Source organism: Cryptomeria japonica, chromosome 9 (assembly GCF_030272615.1).
Source record: "Cryptomeria japonica chromosome 9, Sugi_1.0, whole genome shotgun sequence".
NCBI lineage: Eukaryota > Viridiplantae > Streptophyta > Pinopsida > Cupressales > Cupressaceae > Cryptomeria > Cryptomeria japonica.
Window position 1 is genome coordinate 556226986 of NC_081413.1, and position 22207 is coordinate 556249192.

Consider the following 22207-nt stretch of genomic DNA (forward strand, 5'->3'; position numbering starts at 1 on the left):
GATAAGGGGTTTAGTGATGCAGTATCTTGAGGAGTGGTTTGTCTATTTGTTCTAGTTTAGTGTTGAGTTCAGTTCTGGTCTTCGTTTCATCAGTTTCTGACATTATATGAGTATTTCCTAATTTTTAGGGAAAACTGCTAAAAATAGACATGGTCCTATTTTCATTGGCATGGCAAACTGTGGCCCCAACTTTTGACAGGTTCAGTTTGTGAGCAATAATGAGGGAGATATGAATTTTTAAGTGATTCCCACAAGCAATTAATGTTTTAATGAAATATTAAAATAAAACCACAAAGTGCATCACTTAAATTTATTTAAGTGAAAATTTAATATCTCCTAAGTTGGGCGTTGCTTTTAGAGTTAAGTTGGGGACCCTAAAAGCAAGTTATGATTTTTAAAAACCTAATTGCTAAAAATCGTACTTTTTGGGTATTTAGGCAGCCAAGAGGAAATTAAACCTCATTCATTGATATTGAGCATTTGACATTTCTTCTGAGCACTTGGCTATGGCGGCTAGGGTTTGGACTTGTTTTGGGGAGCATGCATTCTTCATAATTTAGTAGCTTTGAGATTGTGAAAGATCAATCGAATTGTTGCAGGCTGGTTGGCTTCATTCAGAAGTCAAATTGAATTAAATTGGGATAGATTTGGCTTCTTACAAGGCAGATTTGTTGTAGGTTTCCCATTTACTGTTTGTTGTTAGTTTTTCTGTGGTTTGGAGGCTTCTTTTCCCAAACACTCAGCTTGCTCATTTATTGGCGCCATCTTCCACTGTTTGGGTGTCTTAGTATTAAATAAGAGCAGATCTGAATTGTTTCAGAATACAAAATCAGAACTTTGTAAGTTGCTGATTGAATTCTTTTAATTCAATAAATTGGCTAAGGACCTATGGGTATGCTTCTAAATTCTCTAGTTTATTGTTTCAGTTGATTAATTTCATGTATTATTTCAATATGTGTTGCAAATTAAAGAAACCCCCTTCTGCAACTTCTGTTTATTTCTGAAAGACCATCTTAATAATCAAAATTACAAAGAAGATCTAGAAGATCTACAAATTACAGCAGGTTGAAGAGTTGAACCAGCAAGGGTTCATCACAATGAAAAGGGCCAAGGATAAAATGATGCCTAAAAACGTAAGGAGAATGGACACTAAAGCAAGCCCAAAATATAACATGAAATTGCAAGGGTATTCAATTTTTGATGTTGCCCAACAAACCAGCCACTTTGCAATTATTTGTGATTAGTTGTGACTTCAATAGTGTTATTAGGTTCACTTCCTCAATAGCCCATATGAGGATGTCAACAATAAATTGTGCATCCTTCACTTGCCTCTCATAATCTATGACTTTCCAAAACATTGCTGCTTTAGGGGACATTGTAATTAGAAACAATGGACACCCTTGTTTTTTAACATGAATCCTTGATGGCTGCAATGTTTTTTTCCTACATTTTTCATCTCCTTTGCCAATAAAGGGTTGCACACCTTTTCAAAGCTCAACCTCTTGTACCCTTTGGGAGCCTCATTAATTTTCCTCACCATTTCTTGTCAATTAATTAATTATTTTGGGAATTTCCTTTTTTGGGTGACCTTGCACCTTAGACTTACACCTGATCTTGTCTTTTCGGATATATGCATCAAGCAAACTGCATGCTGCCTTTTATCCAAGTTTATCTCATTCCACAACTCTCCTTTGTTTTTTTTTATTTGATAAATTTCTCATGTCAGGTAATTGTCTGATCAAATTCACCTGGGACTTGTCCTCAACCTCCTTATTTGTGATAAGCCTCGCCCAGCAAGTTCAATGCAGTATCTTACACAATTCTATACTTGCTGTGTTTCCTGAGATTTGAAAATGGGGTGTTTTATAATGTTGTAACAGATCAACAATATTTCAGGATTCATTTTGGAATGCCTTTACCAAAGGCCCCCTTGTTCTCTTATTTGTAGCAAGTTCTTCATGTGTGGCCAAAACGAGTGTCTCCTCAATTTCGGGAACATGAAGAGATGGGGGTAACAAAGGGTCCTCCTTGTTCCTCTCTTTGCAAAAGGATGGCCTATTCTAAGGGCGGGTGGTTGGTTTGTGTTCTCTTGCTCTCTAATATATTCCAACAATCTAGGTGTTGGCATAGGTTCATACTTCTTGCCTCGGCAAACTCTATGCCCATGCTAGGAATACCACACGAATGGGCTTTCACCCAAGTGTATGAGCTTGTATATTTAACACCACATGCATTGCAAACCCAACAATATCACCCACCAATTGGAACTTGTATCATGTCAAGGTACTTTCACAATGCTGTAGATCTTTTTTGAAATGGGGTTGGCCCAAAAGGTGGAAGTGGCTGCCATTATAGTGGCAACATATCAAAACAAAATGTATCCTAACACATTTGGATGTAGACTAATGGGTAAAAATTAAAAAAGAGAGGTTGTTTATAGAAGAAAAAGTAAAGGAAAAAAAGAAAAAGCCAAATAAATTACCTCCAATCAAAGAATCTTCCTCCACACCTCTTTGATAGTGAATAGGCTCTTGAACACACATAGGAATAGCAATCTAGCCACTTTGGAACCAAAAATAATCAATCTTCAGCTCTATTTGTGCAATGACAAGCAGTAATGAAAGTTCTGAAAATGTATTTAGTTTGTGTCTTTTGTTTTCAAAATGAGGTAAAATTAGTTTGTTTTTTGTGTTGCAAGGTATTTTAGAAGTCAATTTTACGGTTTGAGTTCTTTCTTAGGTTCCAAAGGAAAAAAAAGAAAAAACTGTTAGATTCTTCCGAAGTTAAGTGTAGGTATAGTAAAGTCTACCTAAGTTCACTTGGGTTCACTACAAAAAGAATCTGGACAAGTCCGGTTTCATTTTGTAGGCCCCTAAATTGGTCCATAGGGGACTGTTGTGACCTTTTCACACATCACCCCATTGAGAATGGGGACCCTCCCTTTTTCTTGCTTTCTAGGGTTTTGTTAGAGCCTTGTGACCTTCCTGCATCGGTATTGCCGAGCTTTGCTAGTTTTGAATGGTCTGAGCTTTGAAGTTGTAAGTCAGTTTGTGCAAACCAAGTTAGTACAGAGTCTAGACACCTTTAGGTTGCCTAGAAAGGCTGAAGGATGAAGATTGCAATTGAATTGGGTTAATTTGGACAACGTTCTATTTTTGGAAAGTTTGCTTTTTTGCTTTTTCCTATTTTTTAGGAAGTTTCGTTTTTGGCACTTTAAGCACGATCCCCAAAATGGCTTTTTTTATAAGTTTTTCCTAATATTTAGGGATGCTTTCTTTTTCTATTTTCGGAAAGGGGATCTAGGGTTTGCACTATTGGCACTGAGATGCATCAAGAATTTCCTCCAAAATCCAAGTTTTAACCCAGAAAGCCAACTTCCTAAATTTTAGGGATCTTGATGAATTCAGTGGATGAATGAAGTATGGTTTTCAAATTTCAAGATGATCTGACAGGAATTGCAAAGATTTTAAGGTTTGATCCCATGGTGCCTAAATCTCATGAAGTCCGCCCTAAGGCATATCATTTGGTGCCAATGTTTGACTAAGTCCGCCCTAGGGAATGGTTGCAAAGTGCACAAAATTAACCAAGTCCGCCTTCATGGTGCACAAGATTGATAAACTCTGCCCTTGGTTGAGTGTGAAGTGCAAGAGCTTAATGAAGTCCACCCTATGGATGATGAAGAAGTTATGAGATAAAGGAAGTCCGCCCTCCATATGCTGGTGCAACAAAGTCTGCCCTAGAAAGAGATGATATGAAGGGCATGAATGTGTCCAAGTCCACCCAAGAAGTAAGAGAAGAAAAAAACATGAGGTGCATAAGTTTCATCAAGTCTGCCTAGGACTGGTCAACACAACAAGAAAAGGTGCATGGCATCTGTCAAGTCTGCCCTCTTTCAAGTCAAGGTGCATGACTTCAATGAAGTCCGCCCTAGCATGATGTATGGTGCCTAAGTTTGGAGAAGTCTGCCCTTGGTTGCATTTAATGGTACCCAACCTAAGGGAAGTCCGCCTTGAAGACATAAATTTGGTGAAGTTAAAGTACAAAGTACAAAGAATGGAATGGTTCTTAACTTCCTCCAAGTCTGCCCTATATGCTGTAAGAGAAAAGTTCTAAGTGTGGAGAAGTCTGCCCTACCTTTGATTGAAGTGGAAACAAGTCAAGGAAAGTCCGCCCAAGAGAGATACATGCTAAGTTTGGAGAAAAAGGAATATTCTTGAGTGATGTCAGCAAGATCTTCATGAAGTTTGAACTGAAAGAGAATTAGAAAGTTTTTAAAAGGAGAATATTGCAGATTTGGTTCGAATTATGAACTGAAAATCAATTTAGAAACTTGCATTTGGTGAACCAAGAAGAAGAGTTCGAACTTGATAGGGATGACAAGCCAACTAAAGACCAAAATAGAAACTTTCTTCGTAGATTCGATGGATTGAGGATGAAATAGAAACAAATTTTAAAGAGATCCTCTATGTTTCTAATTTCAGATTCGAACTTCATTACAAATACTTCATTTATTCTCTCATTCCCACATATGAAGTTCGAAGTTCTGAGCATATCGAGAGCAAGTTTGAGAGTTCTTTTGCTGGTTGAAGCTGATTTTGAAGTGCTTTTTTTGCAGATTAAAGGTGTTTTTGAGGAAGTTTCAAGTATAAGCCTGAGTTTTCAACCTCTTATTCACCAAGTTATACTCAGATTTTGGAAATTTCTGACTGATTGGAGACAAAACCTACTGATTTCCTGAGTGTAGCATCTGAAAGTTGTGTCCTTGACAGCTTCTTTTCTCATTCTTCATTCTTCAAAGGTGAAAGTTCATTTTGAGGGCAGAATATCAAGGTTTTAACATGGTTTTGTTCTGAAAAGAAAGAGTGAATTTCACAGATTAATCTTCTTTTTTTTTTTCTGCTCTTCAAAGCAAGTTAAATTAATGTTGAATGGGGGGTTAACCCCGTAGTGCAACGGCAAGTTGCATCCCATTGTTGATAGTGGGTCGTTGGTTCGAATCTCTACCCGATTGATGTCCCCCGCGTTGGTGTCCCCCTGTTCGTGCCTTGGTGTGTGCTTGGACCGCCGTACTACTTCCTTCCCCTGCGATTCGTGCTTCTCCTGCTGATGGCATTAATGCCCCTGATCGTTCGCTGGTGACTACGGCGCTGACTTCCAAGCTGACCAGACCCGTGACTGATGGATGGTGGTCGTTCGGAGTGTGACTTCCTCGGTGCAGTTGCGTGGATGCCCCTGCCACGGCCTGTTCGAACCCGCTGATAGTTGGAGTGATAAGGTGTTCATGTGGAGGGATAAGGATTATATGTGGAGTGATAAGGTGGTGTGTGGAGAGATAAGGAGCAGGATATATAAGGCGAATGGAGTGATAAGCAGGGAGGCATAAGGAGAAGGGAGATATAAGGAGTATTGTGGAGAGATAAGGAGAAGGGAGATATAAGGAGTATTGTGGATATGAAGGATTGATATAAGCTGTAGGAAACAAATATTGGAAGCGTTAATGCTTCAACATGTTCACCACGGGGATGGGGTCTCCCTTTGTGACCCAACTGGTTCATAGCTCTAGTCAAAAAAGCGATTATTGTAGGGGCGAGACCCCATGTTGTCTTAAGTTAGTGGAATGTTGCAGAGTAGCTGAAATATTAAAAACATGTTACCGATAAAAAAAAAAGTAATGTTGAATAGAGTTTCTTGGACTTAATGTTTTCAAAATCTGATTTTGAAATGAAAATAAGACCTTAAATTTCCTAAATACCGTGATAATTAAGTGTGGAAAATCCCATTTTTGTGGCTAAGTGTTGAAAAGAAAGTGAAAACCACAGATTACTTAGCCACCAAACTCACAAACTACGCTTAAAAGTATAGGTTTTAACTTAAGGTGGTTTGATTGTTTTGCAGATTTTGGAATATCTCGCAGCCAAGATGAAGTTTCAAGTAGATAAAGATTCCCCTCCGGAATCTAAGATGAAGTCCAAGTGGAAGCTGGTCGGAGACAGTAACTTGGGACTTATCAACTTGAGGGAATTCAAGAAGCGAATGTATGGCTTGGACACCCTGATGCCTACACCAACTGCCAGAAAGATGATGAGAAATGGAATCGTACAAGCTGTTGGTTTCCTTCTAGCGATGCAGTTTACTGAGTTGGTGGTGGAATGCTGTAGCCTCTAAACACTACAATCCTATAAACCGAGAGATCATAGCACCTGATGGGAGAGTCTTGGCAAACATTAGTGAGGTTTCCGCATCCCTGAATATCATAACCCTGTCTACATGAGCAAGGAGGAAGCAACACACCTATATCAAGATAACGTTGAAGAATATGAGGCCAATATTAACCATTCGTGGCTGGATAAGCCAAGGAAGGGTGCTTCTAAGTTGCCCAAGGATCTCATGAGAGCCTGCTTCAAAGAGGATATTGGAGACATGATAGTTTTGTTGAACAGAGTCATGGGAAGTCCACAAGGCATGCCATTTGATCCTTGGGTGTACTACTTCATCAATGAAATAACTACCGGAGTAAAGATAATTGATTGGGCAAAGATTATAAGTAATAATCTTGATGACCAATTGAATAACTTGGAAGAGAATAGGGCATTTTATATGAGTTCTTATTTGGTGTATTCTCTTGCTCGAACTTATGGATATAGAGGACTCACTTGTAGAGGAGAAGTGGGGAATAAAGAGAATCAGTTTGTTGTTTATGATTGCTACCCACAGTTGCACTTGGAGGAAAAACTTCACTTTAAGAGAGTCAACGATGCATTCTTGATGCACATTACTAGGATGCTCCAAGGTGGTCTTCATCAGAGGCTCTCTTAGGAGTCTAAATATTTGGTTAGCAGATTCGGGCATTGGTACATTCAATACCCTAGATTTACTTATCTAAGAATTCAAGGATTCTCCGGACCTCCTTACAAGTTACCCATGTATCCCACCAACAGAGTAGTTTTACTTGAAGTTATTAGGCAGCTTGAAAATTTTATGATTGTTCAGAGAGGGAAACAAAAGACAAGGGCGTCTTTTCCCCTTCATATTGGAAATGGATTGGAAACATGTTCATCAACACAAGCTGCCACTAGTGTTGAAAAGGAGCTTTCTTGGTACCCATTCTTTCAGTATAAGTCCAGAAGGCATTTTGACCCTTTTCACTGGATGAAAAAGGTTGATGGCGAGATGTTCGAGCATAGACCTGATCTTAAAGACTATTGGGCTAATGCAGCTGATAGCTTTGAAAGGAGAAGGAGATTGTGGTCCAGACTTCCACTGATTTTGATTAGAGTATCAAAAGTATTTCGAGTAGCAGATCAGCTTGAGGATGATCCTGAATTTGAGCAGCCTCACTCTGATAAATTGAGAAATGAGCCCCTTGCCTTGGTTGATTGGTTAGATTTTGAGAGATCTGATTTGAGCGACCTCATGAGACCAATGATTGAGTATTCAAAATGGTGGGCAACGGAGAACACAAAGGGTCTTAGATCAAAAGGTGTCGATCTCACATATGATCTCATGGGAACCAATGAATCAATGTCTTCAAACCATGGTGTTTTGTCAAGTGTTGGGTCCAGGAAAAGGAAAGAACCCACTGAAAATTCTATGAGGGGTAAAGGAAAGAAAATAGTTGGAGATGCAAGTAGAAGGTATAAATCAAACGAAGGTCATTCGACCTTAAGTGCTACATCCGTTGCTCTAGTTAGAACTACAGCTAATGAATAGGAGATGAATACTAATATGGGAGATAATAAAGTAAGAGTTCCTTCTCCTTCAGTTGAAGAGATAATGGAAGAACTAGCTCAAGAGCCAAATTCTTCCAGGACTGTAGAAGTTGAAGAACCTAAGCCTTCGAGAGATTTCCTTGATGGCATTGTCATTGTGCCCAAGGGAATCGGAGATAAATTTGATGAGAGTGGCATGGAGTAATCAACCATTCCAGATTAGTTGAGATAAAGAATAAAGGCTAAGGTTCATGAGAGAGTGCACCAAGTAGATAACACAACTGCTCTCTTGGCTGAATTAGATAAGTCCAGCAAAGTAAAACTGCCCAAGCCAGCCAAGATATTTTCATTGCTTAAGAGAAATAGTGCAGGGTTCAAGACAATTCAGGTAGCAGTTCCAAAGGCAGGTAAAACTCAAGATGATATCGCTCCTAAGGAGTATGAGATCACTACCGTGAACTTGGGAAAGCCTACCCAAGCCTAAGAAAATAGTTGGAGATGCAAGTAGAAGGTATAAATCAGATGAAGGTCATTCGACCTTAAGTGCTACATCTGCTGCTCTAGTTAGAACTACAACTAATGAATAGGAGATGAATACTAATATGGGAGATAATGAAGTAAGAGTTCCTTCTCCTTCAGTTGAAGAGATAATGGAAGAACTAGCTCAAAAGCGAAATTCTTCTAGGACTGTAGAAGTTGAAGAACCTAAGCCTTCGAGAGATTTCCTTGATGGCATTGTCACTGTGCCCAAGGGAACCGGAGATAAATTTGATGAGAGTGGCATGGAGTAATAAACCATTCCAGATTGGTTGAGAGAAAGAATAAAGGCTAAGGTTCATGAGAGAGTGCACCAAGTAGATAACACAACTGCTCTCTTGGCTGAATTGGATGAGTCCAGCAAAGTAAAACCGCCCAAGCCAGCCAAGATATTTTCTCTACTTAAGAGAAATAGTGCAGGGTTCAAGACAGTTCAGGTAGCAGTTCCAAAGGTAGGTAAAACTCAAGATGATATGACTCCTAAGGAGTACGAGATCACTACCGTGAACTTAGGAAAGCCTACCCAAGCCTAAGAGGTCCAAGACTTTGATGATTCCTGCAATGCCCTTAAGGCAAGGTTGAACAAGGAAAAGGAAAAAATAAAGAAGGTTGAAGCTGAGAATGAGCAATGGAAGAGATATGTTCAACATTTGACAAAACCCTTTGATCGGGAGGAGGTACCTGTTGCTCTGCCCATGCCTCTTCCACAAGAATCATTAAAGGATTACGTGGACATGAAGATGACTTTCAGAGAAGCCAAAGGATGGACTTCTGATGCTTCAAAATGTGCTAACATACTCATTGAGAACCTGGTATCAACAGACGACTCCACATCTTCCTTATTGAGCAGAATTCAAGACATAGCTGAAGCTTGGAAAGATATTGAGGATATTCAGAGTAGAATAATTCCATATCTGAAAATAATCAGAGGACTTTTTCAGCAGGATCTTATAGACAGAAAAGTCATCCAGCCCGGTGACCTATATGATTTCAGCACTTGGTACTTTGCTTTGATTACAAGGGTTGAATCTTTGAGAACATATGAGGCTAAGTGTTCAAAGATTGAAAAGACCATCAAAGATATTCAAGACAAGGTCTTCTTTGTGGCAGCTGAGATATTGCAGCAGGATGAGGTACGAGAAAAGCATCTGCGTGCAGAGAATTTGAGGGCCAAAGTTCAAGGAAAATTCTTCAAAGTTTTAGGGCTGATTCTTAGGGAAGATCTCACCAAGATTTTGAGTTTCATTCGTATTGATGAGAATTTCTTAGCCTAGGCAGCCGACTGGGAATGCATACTTGCCACCTAAACTGATGATGTGGACATGGTCGACTTCCAAATTAGCAACTTGCCAAGTGTCACATAGAAGAGGTGCGACTTCTTGTGTCCAGGTACATCGAATCTACAAAAAAGGAAACTGGACACTCACCTCGGTGAGAATAGCAGCTGTGCCACTTGTCTCCTTCCTATTCATTTTAACTATTAGAGTTCGGGGAAACCCTAATTAGGGTTTTGAACTTTTAATCTGAGTCCTTGATCGTTGTTCGATCTCGGCCGTTCATAATTTCTAGACTACTATATAAGGTTGCCTCCTCTCATTTGGAGAGTGAGGTTTTTGAAATATTGTTGCATGAAGGTCATTTTTCAGATAATATATTACATGTGTGCTTTCTCTTAAGGCTTTGTAATCCCTATTGTTTGAGTGGTTAAGCAAGGTTTTCAATTTCTTCAACGTATTAGTTAGAATTTATTTTATGTTGTTAGATGAATGAAAGATCTGATAAGTATTGGTTTAGGGTGTATCTCTGCTCATACTTTTGGTGAATGGATGATTTTCATTCACTGTGCAAATTTAGTCTGAGCTTCTTATTTTGTGTATGCTTAAATTTCCAATCATAAGCACATCCCTTGAAGATTGCATCCACTTTGTGTAAGTTGTCTTAAGTGAGGCGGAACGAAGTGTGGTTTATTGGGTTCACCGAATCAATATCGTCTCTAGAATTCATAGGATTAGAGTAGATTTCTTAACCCTTATCCCTTTGTCCTTTTTTGAAAGTCTTAAACCCCAAAAATCCCCAAAAGAAAGAAAGAGAGAAAGCTTTAATTGGCAAATTCATCTAAGTCCCAAAGTTGTTGACAATTTGTTCAAGCGTAAGTCCCTTTGTGTATTACTAGCAAATCACAATGCCCATTGAGCTTATCCACATGTCAAGACCTGACTAAAGAAACCTTGGAATTGCCATATGATCTTCTAGCAATCTTAGCATAAGCGGTGATTTTTCAAGAGAGGATAAATTATCTTTGGGTACTTTATTCTAAATGTTTGGTTGATGATAAAACAGACACCAACAAGGACCCAGACCAATACCTGGACTAGGTGTATTTTGGACTGTAGGTGGGCCGAAACGGTAATAGAGGCTTACATAGATCAATAGTCTTAAAATATTGAAGGGTAGTACAAGCTTTACAAACATAAACAAAATGTAGAGATGATAACAAACATAAATATAATAAGAGAGTAGAAGATTTCAATAATCTCTTGTCAAATTGGTCTGCTACTACAGTTTAGTGAGCAAGTAGAGTGACTTATGCATGACAGAATATCTCCAACAGCCCAGTGGATTTAAACAATGATATACTATGCTTTAAAATCAGTCCAATGCCATTTATGCAAATAATTAAGATATTTGTTCAAGTGTTATTGTTCTATGTTATTGATATTGTATTTGGATTCTGTGATCACAAATACGTCCAAAATGGAAAATACCTTAGGGAAGGTAAATGCTCCCTCATACTTCGAAGGGGACTTTGTTTAATTATTATTGTATGTAAGATAGATCCAACTATCCATCCATATGGATGAAATTTTGAGAAGGCTTTACATCATTCACAGAAACAAAAGAAGGAAACAATTGCAGTAAGAAAAACTATTGTATTTTGAAGTATATCGAAAGTTCTAGCTGTATTTCAACATTATTCTTGAGTTTGAATTTTTTTTTCTGCTATATCAATTAAGTCTTCAACTTGAGACTCTTGGCTATATCACTAAGTTCATGTTTCAGACTTTCAGTTTGATGAGGAAAAAATTCAAAGCAAGTTCATCAAGCGATAAAATTTGAGAAAAGAATCCTGATTTAATTCAAATAATATAAATATGTGATTTTTATTTTTTTTGTGAATATGTTATATGAGATTTAAAATAGAAAAAATAAAATTTAAAATATGAAAAGTTAAATACATTTTGAAATTTAAATATAACCCAAATATATTAAATATTAATAATTAGTTTATAAAATTAAAATAACCTAGAAGCTTGTAAAACTAATGAATAAATGTTTTGATAGTGCTTCTATGCTGGTTTTTCAGATTTTTGTTCCTTCTTGTTACTTAATGCTCATTTTTCTTAAGGATCTTTTGTAAAGGGTTTCGGGGCCCCTTCAAAACCTGCTTTTACCATAATAAAAACCACTGTGTTGTAGTTCTTAACATTGATATTTCGGATCACAATCCATGGCCCTTCATCAAGATAAGAACAAACTTCATGTTGAAAAATATGACACAGTTTTATCTAGAAGCACTCTCAAACACCATAGTGGACTGTGGAAATATGATGTGTCTTATTAATAAATAGATAATTAAAATTAATTTTTTAATTGTCGGCCCTGAAGAGCTGATGTCGGCTCTGGAAGGACTGTGTCAGCCATCGCCTACGTATTTTTTCTTTTTAAAATATATCTCCAATTGAAAAACCATTGAAAACACCTCTAAATTGTACATTAATGAAAATTTTAAATGGATATTAAGGTTTTGTAAATGTTAGCTGGATCTCAAATTTTTATGATAGCCCAGTGAACTTTGTGACATAGATTATTGGTACTTATCTTATGAGGTGGTTTAATTTTTGGAACATGAAATTTAACCTATGAAGCTGGATTAGCCGAACTTTGTGACATAGATTATTGGTACTTAATTATCTGATTAGGTGGTTTAATTTTTGGAACATGAAATTTAATCTATGAAGCTGGATTAGCCTGTATACAGGTGCCTGCCCATACCGGGTCCCAATCATGGCTTGTCTGCATATGGATATATCTCGTACATGCCTCCCAAGGTATGCCCCGTGTTTGTTTGAGAGGAACCTGGGTTTTAATCAGAGTGAATCCAAGTTTCCCAAAATAGTCAACCCTAAACATTGAAGTATGATTAAAAATAATAATAAATTCCTTGAATTTGCATCTCCAGCTCAAACTGGTGGTACAGACCAATCCCCTGAATTTGCATAAATTGTTTCCTTTGCTCTTTTGGTCTCTTGTACCTCACATTTGGCATTTGCAGAGCTTCCCTTTTTACCATCTCTAGATGATCTATTTCTTGCTTACCATTATATGGTGGCTATGCATTTGATTGGTGATTTGGAATATGATTGTATAAGTGATAGGTTAAACTTCTATTCTTTTTTCAATGATTAGTCCTCAAATAGATAAAATAAATCCCGTGTCTGCTGACTGAGGTTTAAATTTTTAGGATGGTACACATAAAATTTGATTACAGCCTTTTGGCAAATGTGTTTGAAAGGCAGAATCAAAAGTCTCCATCTTACCCTTTTACGTTAGTATTAAGTCTCCATCTTACCCTTTTACGTTAGTATTTTGCTTCTTACAGGGCTTTATTAGTGCCCACTTTCCTGGTCATATGTTTATACAATATTTATTTTGAATCAGTTGATAGTGTTGCACTTGCGACAGATAACAGATAAATTCCTGGTAGTGTATTCCAGAAAGTTGACCATCAACAGGGATTCAACTCACAATAGACAAATAAGACCATTTATTTATGTTATAAGATTTATTAAGCAACTTTTGCATTGGAAAACTTCTATACATCCTACATTTTCATATCAAAACATTTAAAAGTCAAAAATCATCTTAGGATATTGAAATGGTTCTAGGTTTAACCATTGTATACTGATACGAGTTACAACTTGCAATGCATACCTACTCTATTGATCTAAAATTAACAAACATAAATCAAGTGAGTGTTAGACCAATCGCCTACAACACTCAACAAACAAAGCTTTAGGCCACAAGGTTTGAATGCAGATCTCTGGCTAATACTTACCTGGGTGTATTGTATGGCTTAAAGGGACAGAGCAATGCAAAAATGGCAGCCTATATTTTCTGACATCACAAGTTGACTTTTTGAGACCTCCTGCAAGTAGGCTATTGACCAGTGTCATTCATGTGCTGGTATAAATCTTTTCCCCTTGTCACATCAACTTGGAGTTTTTCAATGTTAGCTGCATAGATATTATGGTTACAGCAATTTCTTTGGAAATTTTATACCAGCTGATGATGTTTATCTATTCTAAGAGAATTAAAGACAAATGTGAATAATGATGATATGTTTTCTTTCTAACAACCAGGTGGACCGAAGGTACAGAGAATACTACCATCAGCTGCAGATTGTAGTTTCATCATTCGAAGCTGCAGCTGGTTTTGGTGCTGCAAAGACATACACGGCTCTGGCACTTAAAACAATTTCCTGCCACTTCCGTTGTTTGAGAGATGCAATCACTGGTCAAATTCATTCGACTATCAAAAATCTGGGTGAGGAATATTTAACAAATGGGAAAGGTGAACTATCTTTTCTTCACATTCAAGATCAACAACTTTGCCAACAACGAGCTCTCCAACAACTAGGGATGATTCAACAACATGCCTGGAGACCTCAGAGAGGACTTCCGGAGCGTTCTGTTTCTGTTCTACGTACTTGGTTATTTGAGCATTTCCTTCATCCGTTAGTATTCCATCCTAATATCTCTACACATTCAACTTTATTCTGTTCATGCCTGTTTTGAAAATGACCCTTTTTTTGACAAGTTCAATTTACTTCGCTAAATATAAATTCTTGGAAAGCTCCTGTTTGTAATGTAGGGGTGTCTGATTTGATCTGTTTGCATTTTAGCTATCCAAAAGACTCTGAGAAACATATGCTAGCAAGGCAGACTGGACTGACCAGGGGTCAGGTATGGCAATGAATCATGCATCTTCAGGATCTAAAATTTTGTAAGCAATACATTCTTAAACAGTTGGTTAGACTAACAAGTTCATCAAGATAGCTGTTGATGAGCTCTTACTATGTTCTAGGTCTCAAATTGGTTTATAAATGCACGTGTCCGCCTTTGGAAGCCCATGGTGGAAGAAATGTATATGGAAGAAACTAGAGAATCTGAGATGGATTCTAATTCATCACCTGCAAAGATATCTGCAGTAAATGGTGAGAAAATGGTACCAGTAGAATCAAAGCACACTGAAGGAAATAGTGAGAATACACAGAAACATGCAAGAAGCTTGCAAGAGAGACATTGTGAGCAAGAAAATGCTTTGAATATCAAAAATGGCATATCAGGTATGGTTTCTGTACCGTACGATGATAAATTTCAAAAAGATCAAAATCAGGATACTACAAGACATGGGCTACCAAAGAACGTTTTGAGTGTGACTCCGGATTCTACATCTCTTATGACCTCCAGCATGAGCAAGTGTGTAGATCTTAAGTCAGAGGATACACAGGATGAAGACATTTGTGATGATACGCAGAACAATAAAAGGCCCGACATTGAGGATTACAATCTTCTTCATAACATTATAGTTCATCCCAGTAATAATGCACCTCTTAGTCCCTATCAGGTTGGGAGTGTGAGTACATTTGATCAGGACTGTTTTACTACCAGGTTTTCCAAAAGCAGCGATGTATCGCTCACTTTGGGATTGAAGCATTGTGATGGCCTATCACTGTCAGAAACCAACCACAGTTATATTTCCAGCCATGTTCTTCTGATGGAAGAGCAACAGGATGTCGGCAACAACTGTGAGGATTATAATCACATTAATAAGGCTTCAGTAGCTCATGCTGCAAATCCTCATGAAAGAATGAATCTACAAAACCAAAAGCCTTTTGTTTCTCAATCATTGCACGACTTTGTAGCATAAGGCAGCAAGATAATTTCTACACTCTGCACATTTGTGTAGGAAGGTTCCTTGTCAAGAATCTCTAATATTGACCCTTTTAATGAGTTGTAAACTAAATAAAATCTGTCTCTGTTGATTTAAGTATTGAGTCGTGTTAAATTCAGTCTAGGCAATCTATGGTTTTATAATTTTGAATCTGCATTGTTATCTGCTTTAATGCTAAAAAAGAATCATAGACCTGCTGTAAAATTGATATTAAGTGAACTCTGTCTTGAGAATCACTGTAAAGTCTCATATGTAATTGAATATAACATTTCTGAGATATGTCAATTTTGTATATCTAATAAATCTTGAAATGCAAAATTGTTTTGTTTGGTGGTTGTCAGATTTTTGCAATATATGTACAGACATCATCTAAACTGACAGAATGATTCAACCCATGTAACTTTGGTTGGTGAATTTTATCACGGCTCAGTGTTGAGATGTTATGCAGATAATTTTTATCTTTTTGATGGAGGTTTGTCCACAAATTCATTTTTGTTATTTGATACGGGAGCACAAGAACCTCTTTGGCTAAGAGCCAAGGACTGAGGGGTGTCTATTCCATCAAATTCGCCTGAGGCACGATCCCGACCTCATCCCTTTTTGATGTCAGAGTCTTGCACTCAGCAAGACTTGATCCCTGGTGGGCTCATAAAGAACCTTTCAACTTCACCAGCAGACCAAGGTCCATTGACAATTGCATGATAATTTTGAATGCAATTGAGTCACTATGCATTTCAACTTTGAAACTCATAATGCAATTGAAATATTTGCACCTTGCAATATTACTTTCTGTGATCTGTGAGATAGTCTAGTCACAGATTTGTCTACCTAGATAATTGATATTGTTTTGGAAAATTGTCAAATCTTGATTGTAGAGGTGCTAATTTACATCTGAAAATATCAGTGGTTTAGGAGAATTTTGTTAATCTACGAAAAGTTTGGTATCTTGGCCGCACCAGTGTAGGGGACCCTCACAACTACTGAAGCTACATTTACTCATCTCAGCTGCATAATGCAAAAAGGGTATACAAAAAAGAATAATGTGAGGGTTGCACTTTATAAAGTGTGAAATTTACATCACCTAATGACGTGTTGTATTTTCACAAAATCTAATTTTGTTATTGCCCACTTTATATATCATGCGGATGGGAAGTGTCATCTGTCTTGTTCATGAGTATTGTTAGGACGTAAAATGCCCCACACTCTAATTTATGTCTAATTAAATGATCAAAAGATTACTGCAATCGAAATTGAATTAGTTATGAGCTGAGACCAATAAATAGAAAAATCGGATATAGTGTGCTTAGTTCTTGTAAATTTGACGTGTCAATATGTGATGATTTTGCTACAGTACTGTGATTGACATTTGGAATTGAAAATTTGATTCTTGATTTGGAATTTCATGGTTGTGACAAATTTTTGTTTGATACTGAAATGACTGAGGACTGAAACGTGCCACACGGCTTGATTTTGGATTGAATTCCTATCAGCGGTTAAATCATTTTGCATATATTCGTATACTATCGATGAGGCAGTGGGTATTGTGCTCTTGCCTAGGGTGCTTGTCGTTGAGTAGAAGGTTTTAAAAAAGAAAACATGGTGGAATTTGTTGTTTGGCTAGGGGGAAGACCATGAACCTCTTTGCTAGTAATCTAACCCTTAGGAGCTTGCAACAATATCTGTAAGGTAAGGTTGAAATTGCTTAATAGCAGCTTTTGCCCTAGGTTTTAGCTCTCAAAATTAGCTACCATTATTACAGTTGTATTTTAGCATATTAGTCATTTTTTTAGCATTTCTTTAACATGGGACTAATTCATAATCATATTTTAATCTTTTCCAAATCTTTGAATGTATTTTGAAAAGAGAGGCGATATAAGACATTGGTATCTTTGGCACCATGCAACACTATGGTTGAACTTTAGAAACTTCAAAATTTTAAAATAACTCCATCATATTAGTCATTTTTTTAGCATTTCTTTAACGTGGGACTAATTCATAATCATATTTTAATCTTTTCCAAATCTTTGAATCTATTTCGAAAAGAGAGGCGATATAAGACATTGGTATCTTTGGCACCATGCAACACTATGGTTGAACTTTAGAAACTTCAAAATTTTAAAATAGCTCCATCACTAAATCTAGATTTATCCTAATGAGTATCCAAACAACTACTTAAGGTTGAATGTGAAATGAGGTTATACTAAGTCATTTGGATGATAATCCACACATTAATTCTTTGACACCATGTAACACTATGGTTGAACTTTAGAAACTTCAAATTTTAAAATAGCTCTATCACTAAATCTAGACTTATCCTAATGAGTATCCAAACAACTACTTAAGGTTGAATGTGAAATGAGGTTATACTAAGTCATTGGATGATAATCAACACATTAATTCTCTATGGTACTAATTTTTTTCTCTCGATAATTGTTATAGGTTTTTGAAGCCACAATATTGAGGAAATTTGCACAAGAGATACTTGTTGCACCTCCTCCAAGTTATCCATTATTGCACCATTCATCTCCTCATGTATTCTTATTCCTTTGTCTATCCATCAACCACTATTGCAAATACCTTCAAATGACATTCTAGGCTTCTTAGTTACTTGTATATTCATTTCTCTCCCATAACCTTGAATAAAAGCTTTCAAAATCCTTTACCAAATTAGTCCTTCATTTACTATAAGCCACTAGTATTTCAATCTTAGTTACACATGCTATAGGAGTTAGATTCTTCAATTTTTTTAATTTTATTTTTTCAGTAGGATTCAAATTTGCTTCGTATTTCACATTTTCCCTAAAGTTTTTGTTAAGATGGAAATAAATCACCTAGTTGATAGATGAGTTAGTATCCTTGTGTGAGATAAAATGTAGCTTAAATCACGAAGAATGCATTTAAATACACCCAAACTCAAACCATAACACCTTTGATTGAGCAAAAGAGCCATGGACACAATGAGGAATGAGCAAGAATTTCACTCCTCCCAAGCTCTTTGATAATTGGATATGCTCAAGATGAGAGAGATTTTTGGTAGAATGTTGGTTGCTCAAGTATGGAATTTCTCGATTTAGTAGCATGTACTTGGGTTTCTCTTTGTGTATTATTGAATGTTCTTGAGAGATTTGGCTTATAGATTTTGAGACATAGGCATGGGCGATTGAGATTTGATCATAGATGATGGTTAGGATGAATTGCACAAGGAAGGGATGAGAAACACACAAATTGAGGGAAATGATTAAATCGACATGGAGGGTTATGACCACCTTAGCTACATGAGGAAATGATATGCAAGCAAGTGGAAATTTGAGGAGATTAAATCATGAGATGAACGGTTGAGGTCAACTTGTCTTGCATGAAGAGATATGATTCACACATGGATGCTTCGGGTGAGGGCAAGAGTAGGAGAGAGCTTAAGTTGCAATGGACAATCGACATTCTTAAATTTGAATAAGGTGGTGAAATTTTATTTTTTTTGGATTTTAGTGAGAAATATATTTTTATTCAAATCTTATATGAGGTGAGAAGGAATGTGAATTTGCCTAATTAATTAAATAAGATTGATTTATTTAATTAATTAGTGGAAGAAGGTTATGCTTAATTAATTAAATAGTATTTATTTAATTAATTAATGGTGGAAGATAATTAGTTGATTTGACTTGATGAAGATGAATATAGCCCTAGTTAATTAAATAAAAAAATTAATTAATTAATCAGTGATTGTAATTACTCTATTAAATCAATTAACAAGGAATTGATGTGATCATGGAATGATGATGATGGTTGGTTAAAATGTAGTAGTGAATTTTAGATGTCTGAATCCCTAAAGAGCTTAACCCATTTTCCCCTTTCCTACAACTTTAAATTTGCATAACTAGAGATCAAGAATATTCCTATCATATTTAAAATTAGATCATTGAGATGATCTGGTATTGGAAGTTGTAGAGCTCTTTAATAGATGTAGGCACTAGTGTTTGGGAAAAAAATACTGATAAACACCCTTGTTTCTAAATTAATAACAAATACTAGTGCACATGCGTGACCAACAAGAACACTCATCCAATGCTAGTGACATGCAAAAGTGTCTATGACTAACATGAGTGTTCTTCGCCAATGTAGATGACTTGCAAGGATGTCTACAGAAAACATTTTTATGATCGGTAAGGAATTTTGACTGGAGCTTATAACTAGTGGAGTCACACAGGGACCTCCAATTTTCATCTCTTTCATCTATCTCTCTGTATCCCTCCATCTATCTCTCCTTATCACTCCAAACACCTTATCACTCCACTCAATCTCCATATCACTCCGATCCAGCTCCTTATCGCTTCACTTGATCTTCTTATCACTCCATTTGTCCACGACATATCCCTCCATCTATCTCTCCTTATCACTCTAAACACCTTATCACTCCACTCAATCTCCATATCACTTCGATCCAGCTCCTTATCGCTTCACTTCATCTTCTTATCAATCCATTTGTTTCACCTTATCACATTGGACTTGCAGGGAGTGGTCACTAACGTGGAGGCCTTAACATCGTGGCAAGAGCGCATCGAAGACCGCCGAGCCTCCTCAGCTCTGTGAAGACCTGTGCAGGGACTCAAACACAAGACACTGTATCAACACGACCTTTTAGCTTACAACTGCACTGCAGGGTGAACCTTGTCTAAGGAAAACATTGATATCATAAAAGGTTGCATTTTTTAAGGATTTCAATTATAATATTCTTCTTTCAAATTCTCTAGATTGCTCCAATGTTTAGATAACCTAGAGACACATATTCTTCACATTTCTCTTGTCATTCACAAGTTTTCCATTCTCAACTCTTTATATTAGTTTGTTTAAGCCATATAATCTAAAATCATTAATGTGTTTCTATTGAATATGGATGGTGTTGTTTCAAATTATCTTGAATTAACAAGTGTGTGAAAGATTTGGACCTAGGCTAGAGATTATCATATACACACTAAACAATAATTTAGGGTTTCTCAATTTTGTTTTTTCAATGTCAAGTAACCGATACAATGTCTAATGATGTAGTGTTGATGTAATTATTAATGCAATTTGTGTAGGTTCTTTTGGATACCATTCTATGATACTTTTCAATGAGATTTTCTAATGAGAATTAGTGGCCTCGCATATCTATAAATACACTTTCCCAATTTTTCAAATTGAGGCTTTTGGTGCACATGCCAATGAGATAATGGTTAAATTTTTGAAAAAGGTTTGCATGTGAGCAAGATATTTGAATTTCAATCTATTGATAATTTTGTGATGTGTGGCGTAGTTTAGGCTAGTAAGGGACTTAAGATATCTATCTACTCATGATTAAGGTAGTAGATAAAACAATTTTGGCTAATAGGTTTAAGATTGGAATGGACTTATGTGCCAAATGAGTCAAGCATTATGACAATGCAATTGTGATAATGCTTGAAATGATGTGAAAGTGCAAGGTATGCACTTTTATCCCTTCCATTTTACCCCCAATATGGTGTACATGTAAATCTACAAGAAACATAATAAATTAAATAAAAAATAGACTTAAGATACAATAACAAATGATGCCTCTGATTCTTAGTACTTGTAGAAACAAAATTGACCACGCCTGCACATAAAGTGAGTTAGGTGTACTTGAAAAATAATATTAGTGGCACAATGGTGTAGAAGCACCTAGCACAAAGTGGCCACCATGAGGTGAAAATTGGTGATAAGTTCTTGTTTTTGAGTTTGGTCATGAATAAGGTCTTGAAATACCATATTTGATGTAATAAAGGTCATTGAGACCATGAAGAGTTGTGTTGAGTCTTATTAGGGTCACATTGTCAAAAAATGTCAAAAATTGTCATTATAATGCAAATATGTCTTATATGATGTTCAATGATATGTAAGGGTCTTTTAGGTCTATTTGGAACTATTTAAATGAGTTTTGAGTCATGGAGTTTTCAGGTTGAGTCTAGGATCAAATTTTGACAAAGTTGCTAAATGTTGTCAAAATTGTCAAAGCAACTCTTTGCATTATGTGGGTAATTAGGTGTTAGTTTGTGAAAACAAGTTTAAAAAGTCGCTGTAACCGTTGAGGAGGTTGGGGAAACCTTTAAATAAGTCCTTTTTCGAGCAATGAGAGGTTGGATGAAAGTTGCTGTAGTAGAAAAGCAAAAATCAATAAAATATCTTTATGTTCCCTGCATTTTCTGAGTTTTTCTCAGACGTGACAGTCTGATCATGAGCATTTTCCTTTGATAAAACTCATTCAGATGCCTTGATAAGCCATTTGATATAATATTGGAGTGAATATTGTGTGATTTAATTGTTGTTTCATTTCATTTCATTCAGTTTGAACAAAGATATATCAATTTTTCTGAAGGACTGTCAGAACCCTTCCTAGGGTTAACAGTGAGCACATAATAATGTAGAACTTCAATTTTTTATCTTGTAAAACCACCAAAATGGGTGGAAAATTTTAATATATTATACCTTTCATATTATTCTGGTTTCAGGGTTCCATGAATCATTTGGCACGTGCAAGTAAGGAGACATAATACTGAAATTCTGTGTCTCAGTCTGAGAACACAGTGCATTCATGGTGTTGGAGGGTTGTAGTGTTGATATAAACCTATAAGTGATTGAAGGAAGCGTTGAGGGAAGATTGGATATGGTCAAAAAAGGTTCCAAGGGGTTGGAAGTCATGAAACCACATCGAATTCATAAATACTTTTGACTGTCCTAATGTTGCCTGTGACTGTCACTGTTTGACAGTGAGAAGATCCATTCAATGTGCAAGGTTGTAGGGTGGATTGTTGTTGGGTTTGATGGTAGGAGAGGAAGGAGGGTGGTTCACCATAATTGTGTCAATCATGAAGTGTTGATAAGGGGGAATGCTCCATACAAACATGACTGTCCCTGTACTTAGTATGACTGTCCTAAAAACAGTGAAACTACAATAA

At 36.6% G+C, this 22207-nt stretch overlaps 1 protein-coding gene across 2 annotated transcripts in view; it reads left to right on the forward strand.

The window, feature by feature from the left end:
- Positions 1 to 15600, forward strand: part of LOC131070615 (BEL1-like homeodomain protein 1) — a 66310-nt gene extending 50710 nt beyond the window's left edge. For both annotated transcript variants that reach the window (XM_058006205.2, XM_058006196.2), the window contains exons 3-5: positions 13667 to 14040; positions 14209 to 14269; positions 14391 to 15600. In XM_058006205.2, coding sequence (XP_057862188.1) covers positions 13667 to 14040; positions 14209 to 14269; positions 14391 to 15236 — 1281 coding nt within the window. In that variant the 3' untranslated portion in view covers positions 15237 to 15600. The remainder of the gene's footprint in view (positions 1 to 13666; positions 14041 to 14208; positions 14270 to 14390) is intronic.
- The last annotated feature ends 6607 nt before the right edge of the window (positions 15601 to 22207 follow it).